Source organism: Oncorhynchus mykiss, chromosome 23 (genome assembly GCF_013265735.2).
Source record: "Oncorhynchus mykiss isolate Arlee chromosome 23, USDA_OmykA_1.1, whole genome shotgun sequence".
NCBI classification, from domain to species: domain Eukaryota; kingdom Metazoa; phylum Chordata; class Actinopteri; order Salmoniformes; family Salmonidae; genus Oncorhynchus; species Oncorhynchus mykiss.
The window spans coordinates 26,084,020-26,094,597 of NC_048587.1; the positions used below are offsets into that span (position 1 = coordinate 26,084,020).

The 10,578-nt window shown below is 40.5% G+C and overlaps 1 protein-coding gene across 1 annotated transcript; it reads left to right on the forward strand.

Moving 5' to 3' along the window:
• The first annotated feature begins 2,772 nt into the window (after window positions 1–2,772).
• Window positions 2,773–6,049, forward strand: LOC110503095 (NK1 transcription factor-related protein 2). The gene is made up of 2 exons (XM_036960133.1): window positions 2,773–3,217; window positions 4,434–6,049. The coding sequence occupies exons 1-2, from the start codon at window positions 3,001–3,003 to the stop codon at window positions 5,054–5,056; spliced, it is 840 nt and encodes a 279-aa protein (XP_036816028.1). The 5' UTR covers window positions 2,773–3,000; the 3' UTR covers window positions 5,057–6,049.
• The last annotated feature ends 4,529 nt before the right edge of the window (window positions 6,050–10,578 follow it).

Below are 10,578 nucleotides of genomic sequence, written 5' to 3' on the forward strand. Positions count from 1 at the left end.
CAAAGTGCTGTACAGAAACCCATCCTAAAACCCCAAACAGCAAGCAATGCAGGTGTAGAAGCACGGTGACTAGTGACTGATATCTTTACCGTTAATGCAACTTTATAGCCTTTTAGCTATTTTACACAGCTTTTATGTCATATAGCCAGATAACTATCTATGTTTTTAAGAGATAGCTTTTCAATTGGCATCTCCCCCCCTGTTTTCAGTCACAGGCGGGGACTGGATTAGGTGTGAGCAGTGCAGGAGGTGGGCTCATGAGTTGTGCTCCAATGCTACTGGGGGTAGCTTTATTTATGACCTACAGGTACAAATTAGAATCGTGCAATAGCTGAGCATAAGAGAGTTGCCACATCAATGTTACACTGAGTTAAGTAGTTAAGTTATTGTTATTAAATGTTATTTTCCAATGTTATTTAATGTTATTTATATTCAATTCCAATATTATATTAAAAAATAATAATAATGAATTAAAAACAACTATTGAAAATCTTTTGCTCCTGAATGTAATTTTAAAGACTGCTTGCATTGAAACTCTTTCATATATTTAGTGCAATTGTACCTCATTTATTGTATGGAAAGGAACAACAAAGAAAGAACAAAGAAATGTAATGTGCAGGTGAGTTAAAAAAGAGGGACATTACATCACATCTCCTCACAGTGTGGATATTAATGGAGACATGTGCAACACCCATATCCCCCATATTTTATTTAAATCATTAATGCTAATGCTAAATTGTAATTGTTTCACCTCTATGGCCTATTTATTGCCTTACCTCCCTACTCTTCTACGTTTGCACACAGTGTACATATATTTTTCTATTATGCTATTAACTGTATGTTTGTTTATATTGTAATGACCTGACTTGATCATAAAAGACCAATTGGCCAGTCAGAGGGTTGAGTTTACGAATTGACGGTTTATTAACCCAACTTTACACAGGCTACTGTTTGGCCGTAGCCCACACCTTCTCTTGTGAAGCCCAGACGTAAGAGAAAGAACAATGGCTAAACCTGGTCTTAACTTCCAATGCTCCATCCCCCTGCCCAACCCCCTTCCACGCCACTCCGCCAACCACCAGAATGCCCGGCATCAGAACATTCCAGGCATTGCCATGATTGGCAGATAGGAGGTTGATTGGCATGTCGGACACCGCGAACACTGGGTACTGGTAAGTACAACACAGCCAACTAATAGCCTAACACATAACACACAGCTGTCTGTGCGGTTCGCTACAATATTTAACTCTGTGTTGTTGTTTTTGTCGCACTGCTTTGCTTTATCTTGGCCAGGTTGCAATTGTAAATGAGAACTTGTTCTCAACTGGCCTACCTGGTTAAATAAAGGTTAAATAAAAAATATATATAATGAATTAAAATAAGACAACTAAACTTAGCTTTTAAGTATTAATTATTAAATAATTTATAAATAAAACTGATTAAATGGGGGGGGGGGGGGGCCCCATTTCTAAAAACAACATGTCATGAAATAACTAAAAAAGTGTCAACTGTAGCCATTTATTTCCCTTAATAATTTATTTGTGTATGCATGACCTTCATCCGCATACCAATTTTTTTCCTAAATGTTGCTTTTTTGTGTGTCAGCAATTAGACATTTTTCTTAGGGGGGGGGGGGGGGGGGGGGGGGGGGGGGGCTAGTTACCCCCTAGTACCCTAATTAACTAGCATTCATTATTTCAATATTATATAAAATATATTTCTAAAAGGGCCAATCAAGCAATAATACTTCTAATAGGCTACATTTTAGCTATGGCTTGGCCTCCTAACCGAAGCGACGCATTGTAATGATTTCCAGTTTTATCAGTGGGGGACACTCGCTGGGAATATTGATCCAGTGATGGTTTCACCGTTTCGGTCATGGGCATCAATGTTTAAAACAATCCTATGTATGTGCATTCAATTCTATAGAGCAGATGTGTCAAACCCAATCCACAGAGGACCGAGAGTCTTCGGGTTTTGGGTTTTTCCTTTCAATTAAGACCTAGACAACCAGGTGAGGGGAGTTTCTTACTAATTAGTGACCTTAATTCATCAATCAAATACAAGAGAGGAGCGAAAACCCACAGACACTCGGCCCTCTGTGGAATGAGTTCGACACGCGCTTTAGAGGCCATCGATTGATTGTGAACATGAATATATCACAAAACCAGAGTAAATAATCAGACAACATACATACTGCGTTTGCTCATATTGTGGCGCAGACCTGCCTGTAATCATGTGGATCATATAGTTAATTTGTATAATATATAATCCACATTAGGATATAATTAGAATACAGGACTTTTGGGTTATCCAAAACTATTAGTATTGGAAATCTATTCCAAACAAGCCAAATTATGTACATATTAGATGCGTAATGCTGAATGAGGTCTCGCTTTATTTTTGTCGTGTGCACTGTGTATAGGCTATCTTTGTGTCCCTTTTGAAAACAGCAACAACAAAATGTGCCTACATGGCAAAAATGACTAAACAACATTTTAAAACTCTCAAGCACTCAAACTTTTTTACAGATAATAATAAAAAAAACGAATTATAGAGGGGAAATCGAGGATTGTATCACCTATTATTTAAATTGCAGCAGAGTCGCTCGTACAGTTTTATTTAGCAACCTGTCACCTATTCACTTTCGGTAAAGGGTCGGATGTCATTGGATTTAATAATATGGGTGATTATCGACGAACGTTTTAAACCAACTACAAGAGGTTGTGTGAAACGCTAACGTGGCTGTCACGTGGGAGCCAGAAACCGCGTCTCTTCGAATCGAGCAGAGAGGACAGATGCTTTAAAGATCTCACTAACCTCCCTCATCGACCACTACTTGTCCAGACTGACAGAGACATCTGAGGGCAGGTGCACTTTGTGTGACTGCCATTTGAACGTTTAAAGTGCAGAAAGTATGCCAAGTGCTTACCCAGACGCGTAATATCAAGCGCGAGTTCACACCTCTTCTCTTTGATCAATTTAGAGGGATTACAAAGGATGTTGGATTCCAAGGATTCTAATGTGAAAATGACATCTAGTCATAGGATTTCTTTTTCTATTATTGACATATTGGACCCAAAGAAATTTAATAGCAAGACGAAAAGCGAACTTTCTCCAACAAAGGACAAGCTTCCTTTGCTGAACGCAGGACTGGCACATTTAGAAGCGGACACTGGCGCAGATGGAGAGGAGCCACTTGAGCGCATGAAAGCAGGTAGATACCACAAAACTACAGACAATAACGCCTTTTTGATATGGCTATATCTTCTGTGCTTTTTTGTTTTAAGGGAACGTTGTGGATCAAACGTATGAAGCCACTGTAGTGTGTTTTATTAATTCAGTTCAGAATAATGTGTTTTGCATTATTACATGACTTATGTCCATATAATTTATTTTGAACACAAGGATACAATACATACTATGTCCATAGTTTACACGATATAGGCCTAATAGCCAATATAAGGAACCCGTATAGCTTATTGGTTCACTGACCAACTAAGAGTGGCTATTTTATGTCAGATAAAATGTTGTCATCTCTTTATGACCTTCCCTTAATTTCCAAGGCTAGGTTTCCTTTTAAGAAACCCACAAAGGGTTGCGCCCACAGCCCGGTGTGTGATTGGCATTGGGACAGACTGGCCAGATAATTGTTTAAATCGTCCCATTGAGGATGCCTTCGCTCGCTTTGATCGATATCCCATTACTGCATCCTGCATATCTCCCTCCAGCACCTTGCAGGTACAAACTTCAAACCACATCCATGTCTGATCCTAAATATCGCTCGATTAAAACTTCCCTTTAAATAGATGACATTTATCGATCCACCCACAAATATGAAACTCCATTAGCACGTCATGGGTAGATGGTGGAGCAGGATTTAGCTGGGATTTCTCTCCGCAACATGACATTTGAGGCGATTTGTGATTTATAAATGATTTAGGGATTAGAGGCCAAGCCACCATAGTCCCCTTCTTAACCCTCGCTTCGTTCCACTCGCACAACTCCCATATTTTAATCAAACACATTTTACAGTTACGCTATTAGGTAGGCCTATTTTCGGCTTTTTCTAGGTGTTAAGGATTTCACACATTGGAAATGTTCAGTCTTTAATTAATATACTATTATGTTCCATTTAAGGGATCATACTTTCTTTTTTTCATTCTTACTTTATGCATAGATCTCAAACAAGCTACTATAAACATAGTTTAAGTGGGAGATATGGCTCTAGAGAAGAGGGGCGCTCAGGTGGCACTGTCCATTCAGCACCACTTTCCACTTGGCACATGTATGCACTTCCTCATCAACATGCTGCCGCTTTTTGAGATCTTATTTCCCTATGTATGAGATCAAAAACATGAACATTTGCACGGAATTGGATTAGCTCTTGAAAAGCACATTTACAGTACTAATGTTAATGTCTGTGTTCACAGGCGAACACACAAAGACTGACCGCTCAAGTAGCGCAGATCTCAAGCACCAGGTAACTGCCAACATCCCACTTTTAGTACACTCAGCGACTGAACCAGAGGAGCAGATAGAAGGGGACGTGGACAGCATCAGCAGCAGCGCCGAAACTTCAGCCACACATGACCCCTTGCCCCACAAACGTCGACGCTCGGATCTTGGTTGTGCCAAGCCGCGACGCGCAAGAACTGCCTTCACCTATGAACAACTGGTGGCTCTGGAGAACAAATTCCGCTCTACGAGATACCTGTCTGTGTGTGAGAGACTCAACCTGGCTCTGTCCCTCAGCCTCACTGAGACGCAGGTCAAGATCTGGTTCCAGAACAGAAGAACCAAGTGGAAGAAACAGAACCCGGGTGCGGACAGCACAATGCCACCCGGGTCCAACTCTTTGGTCAGTATCAACCCAAGTCCTGTGACTTGTGTGTCGAGTTCAGCCAATTACCAAACTTTCCCGTCTTTCAGCTCTGGGAACATGATCTTTCATACTGATGGTGCGGTTCCTTTGTCGTCCACTGGAGGGATGTTACATCCCTTCTTACCCAATGGTTACCATCTCCAGCCGTCCTACTTTACTCCACATTTATGAGACATAACCTGCTTCATCTATTGCGACTTGGTCACATTGTGATTGTAATTATTGGACAAAAGTGTAATTTTTAAAACGGTCTGTCCATAGACCTAATGACAGACATCAGTCTTCACCCTTAAATGATTTGTTAAGATGATGGAGAAAACTCTTCCGAAAGAGCCTGATATGTAAGGCTTCTTTTCAGATATATGGGTGGTGAACAAGACTATTTGTCATTAGTATATCTGATGATGTTGATACAGCTGCTATTCATCGAATTCCTCTGCAGCAATGTAATAAGAAAAAACTGCTGTATGTAGAGTGTATGTACTATAGAGATTGTCGGCAAGAATAGTGAACTTAACCAATATCCTGTTTTCTCTTTCCCTGTATTTGAATCTGTCAGGAGCAAAATGTGGCATGATAAAAAACTAATCTCTCCTTGCTGTAGATTTGTAGGGTCTCACTCACATGCTTTCACTGTTCATATCTGCCAATCTTGAAATGAAAACATTGAAATTAAAAACATATGTACAACATATAGTCCTAATATATTATGAAATATGTTTTTTGTTTCGGGTGGTTAGAATTGAGATGGAATTAATTGTGCAAAAAAAAAACAGATCATTTAGACTGTCACAGAATGAACTACGATCCTTGATGCCAAGCTGGTGAAGGAGGTTTAATCGCAGATCAGATTAATTTGACTCGATTCTGTATCTCCTTCAGGCCAGTATAGCTCCATGTTATTGATGTCAAACATTTGATTTTTACACAACTACAAAAAAATTATTTAGTTTGCAAGGACTGACTCAATTGCTCAATTCAGGATTTAAGAAATATATACAGCATATTACTAGGGTGCATGTTTGTGGTGATGATGCACTTGAGATGAGTGTTGTTGAAATGCATTTTGGATCACAAAAAGGTTGATTATTTTGTTTTAGTAAAAGAGCAGCTCTGTTTAGTGCAGATAATTGTAATTGTTTTTATCAACGATGCCTCCATCCAATAAATTCAGAATGTTTTTCATTGACTGCCATCTCTTGGATAAAAAAGGTCAGACTTCAAGGGTTCTACTACATGCATAAGCACTCGCAGAAATATGCTTCAACTACACACTATAACCACAGAGAGTCGCCATCTCCTCACGTTGTGCTGTATAGCTAATAAGTAGTGAGTGCATGAAGACCAAACACAGTTTCAACGACATATCTTGGTTGCACAACACTGGTACTACTGAGGACCTAGTTTGTATGCTAGTAATATTGGTTATCTAATAATGGTTTGTTGACCGTAAATACACAAGTTCAACTCAAATGTATGTATGTTAGAGTAAATGCATAGGCTCCTTTGTGTTCAGTAGCCAGAGTCAACTTCCATTTAGTTTATTGTATTACCGTGTGCCTATGGTTCTATTTAGTCCCTTTCCCTCATGTCTGCTTTATTTTGAATTGATTTAATTAGTGATTTAATGTTTATTTATTACTAGCTTGTGCTGTGTTTTGGTTGACTTATTTACGTGACTTCCTTTCCTTTGAATTCGTTAACCCCTTTTGAGTGCTCGTCTTGTTGTGTGAATGAGGGAATGAGTGTGTTAATTAGGGACCTGAGCCACGACCCCTTCAGCTGAGGAGTATTGTGGTTCATGATCTGCCGCTGCACAAAGGCAGCTCTCCGACAATGTTCAGCAGAGATTCAAGCCAGCAACGGGAGAGGACAGGTGCAACAGGCTGTGTTCAGGCACACCACTATCAAAACAAAATAAATTAAATTAAGTAGGATACATTAATTGCACTATACAACTGCTACACCTGGCTATCAGCTGAGCCTTGTCTGGCAGAGAAATAGTTAATTCAGCCTCATTTACTGCCTTTAAAAAAACAGCAGATATGGCTGACTTGCTTAAAGAAATGTGGTTTCTACTGACAATTGAGATGTACAAACTATGGCATAAGGGGACAACAAGCAGATAAGAGGCAATCCGTAATTTCGATTAAGACATTGAGCGAGCTAGAACAGACGTAGTCAATATTTGAACTATTTGTTCAGCACTTTTGAAATGGGGTGTTTTTATGGGGTGTTTTTACAGCGTGGTTTTTACAGTGTTCTCCCTGTACACTTAGTCAGAACTATAGGATAAATAAAGGGGACATATAAGCAGACACTGAAAGCTCTTACAACATTCAATGATTACATTTCTATAAAACAGGTTATAGGCTACATGTGCACCACAGTAGGCAAAATTAAGAGGTGAAAGTAGACCAAATTATTAGGGTGAGGCACATGGGCTACTAACAACTACACAACATACACTTAGTATTACTTTCTTAGCTACATTATACACATCTCCCTGGCATATTACATAATATATGCAGCAGCATACAATACATTTTTGGACTCACTTGAACAGGAAGGTGGCGCGGCAGTCCATCGTGGGCAAATTTTGTCATCAAACTTTGTCATCAAAGTCTGGCATTCTCTGAATTTATGGTGCTTTCAAGACAACTGGGAACTCAAAGAAAAAAAGGTTGAATCATGATGACATCAGTGATCTTCAGGTAGTAGCTCTAGTAAGAGGCAGAGTTCCCGCTTTACAATTCAGAGTTGGATGAAAGTTCAAAACGTATTTTCCCAGTCGTAGCTTGTTTTTCCTGAGTTCCCAATAAGGGGGGCTATAGCCACGTCACAAATCTGCGTAGCCCCAGTTAAGCTCCCTCAAGCATTTTATTTTATTTTTTATTTTAAAATAAAGAAATATGTCAAAGTTAAAAACCAGCCATTCTGTTCCCAACCCGATCCCTGGCTGCGTGCTCGTGCCACGCGTTTACCCTATGACTTGTGTGTGTGTCTGGTGTGTGTGCTTGTGCACGTTAGGCTACATTATGTGAGCTAACTTCTAGCTAGCTAGTCGCCCATCTCGCCCCATTGCGATGGACCGTTTTCTGATCAAGAGAAGAGTGTGGTTAGAAAATGAAAATCTAGACCCTGTCTCCGAGGGGGCCGAAGAAGAAGAGGAAGATAAAAATTTGATTCGGAGAGAGAAACTTGTGAGCCACGACATGAGGGAACACCAGAGCAGTTCGTCGCTGCAAGCTGCTCCACAGCCACTGTTAGCTGCACTGTTAGCACAGCCACTCTGATTTAAGCCAGTCACCCGTTGAAGAACCAAGGCACCCTCTTCTTTGACTTTATCCAGCCACAAAAGTTGGACAGCAGGATCTCTACTTCAATCGTAGATGGTATGAGGATTACACATGGCTGGAATATTCTATTTCAAATGACCGTGCTTTCTTCTTTGCATGCTGCCACTTTCAATGTCCAGGAAACCATGGTTGAGAGAAGGTGGCATTTACCCACAATGGCTAGCAGAACTGGAAGAAGGCCACATGTTCCTTCAAGACACACAATGCTAGTGTGGAGCATAAATATGCAATGGCAGCGTGGAATGAGTGGACTATTCAGAAAGAGACTGGCTCAACAATATGCAATGCTCTAAGTGATGGACATTCAAAAATAGTCCGAGAGAACAGAGAGTATATGAGAGCAGTTGTGGAGTCACTGTGTTACACCACATACCAGGGACTTTCACAGAGAGTATATGAGAGCAGTTGTGGAGTCACTGTGTTACACCACATACCAGGGACTTTCACAGAGAGTATATGAGAGCAGTTGTGGAGTCACTGCGTTACACCACATACCAGGGACTTTCACAGAGAGTATATGAGAGCAGTTGTGGAGTCACTGTGTTACACTGCCATACCAGGGACTTTCACAGAGAGGAGACATAGAAAACGACATGGCTGTCAACCAGGGAAACCTCCTTGAACTTTTACAGGTCATAGGCAAATTCCACAAAACAGTTACACAGAAAATGTCAGATAATCCTAGAAATGCTAAGTACACGCATCATGATATACAGAATTAAATACTGGGCAAGCTCTCGACTAGGCTACCTTGCCTGCCTGTCCATACATGCAGAAAGAACCAAGGCCCTGGATGTCCAGAAGATTACAAACTCATTTGCACTGAACCACAACAACAGACGGCAACATACAGTGCCTTCAGAAAGTATTCAGACCCCTTGACTTTTTCCATTTTGTTACATTACAGCCTTATTCTAAAATGTATTCAATAAAAAAAATCCCCAGCAATCTACACTCAATACCCTATAATGTCAAAGCGAAAACAGGTTTTTGGAGAATGGAAATACATTGTTTACATAGGTATTCAGACCCTTTGCTATGAAACTCGAAATTGAGCTCAGGTGCATCCTGTTTCCATTTATCATCCATGAGATGATTCCACAACTTGATTGGACTCAACCTGTGGTAAATTCAATTGATTGGACATGATTTGGAAAGGCACACACCTGTCTATATAAGATCCCACAGTTGACAGTGCATGTCAGAGCAAAAACCAAGCCATGAGGTCTAATGAATTGTCCGTAGAGTTCCGAGACAGGATTGTGTCGAGACACAGATCTGGGGAAGGGTACCAAAACATTTCTGCAGCATTGAAGGTCCCCAAGAACACAGTGGCCTTCATATTTCTTAAATGGAAGAAGTTTGGAACCACCAAGACTCGGGGGAGAATCGGGGGAGAAGGGCCTTGGTCAGGGATGTGATCAAGAACCCAATGGTCACTCTGACAGATCTCTAGAGTTCCTCTGTGGAGATGGGAGAACCTTCCAGAAGGACACCCATCTCTGCAATCAGACCTTTATTTTAGAATGGCCAGACGGAAGCCACTCTTCAGTAAATTGCACATGACAGCCCGCTTGGAGTTTGCCAAAAGGCACCTAAAGACTCTCAGACCATGAGAAACAAGATAACCTGGTCTGATGAAACCAAGATTGAACTCTTTGGCCTGAATGCCAAGCGTCACGTCTGTAGGAAACCTGGCACCATCCCTACGGTGAAGCATTGTGGTGGCAGTATCATGCTGTGGGGATGTTTTTCAGAGGCAGGGACTGGGAGACTAGTCAGTGCAGCAACGCTCCCCATCTAACCTGATAGAGCTTGAGAAGGATCTGCAGAGGAGAACAGGAGAAAATCCCCAAATACAGGTGTGCCAAGCTTTTACCGTTATACCCAAGAAGAACTCGAGGCTGTAATCACTGCCAAAAGTGGTCAACAAAGTACTGAGTAAAGGATCTGAATACTTATGTAAATGTAATAAATTAGCGAACATTTCTAAAAACAAATTTTTGCTTTGTCATTATGGGGTATTGTGTGTGGATTGATGAGGGAAAAAATTATTGAATGAATTTAACAATAAGCCTGGAACGTAACAAAATGTGGAAAAAGTCAAGTCGTCTGAATACTTTCCGAATGCACTGTATAATGACAGAAGAGAAGCTGCATGTATTTAATTGTAGACAAGTTGACTAACAAATAGTGTACCAAAATGTCAGAAATAATAAACAGAAACATATCTAAATCAGGCAACAAAAAAAAAATCCTGCACCCCCTGTTAATTAAAAATTGTTCCACCGTCCCTCTCTTTAGCCTTTAGCGCATTTTCTATTAGCGGGTTAG

Bases quoted from the DNA above. Each gene is read 5' to 3' on its own strand.
- LOC110503095 (XM_036960133.1), top strand. From the start codon at position 3,001: ATGTTGGATTCCAAGGATTCTAATGTGAAAATGACATCTAGTCATAGG. The intron at 3,218-4,433 runs GTAGATACCACA...CTGTGTTCACAG, and splicing joins ACTTGAGCGCATGAAAGCAG to GCGAACACACAAAGACTGAC.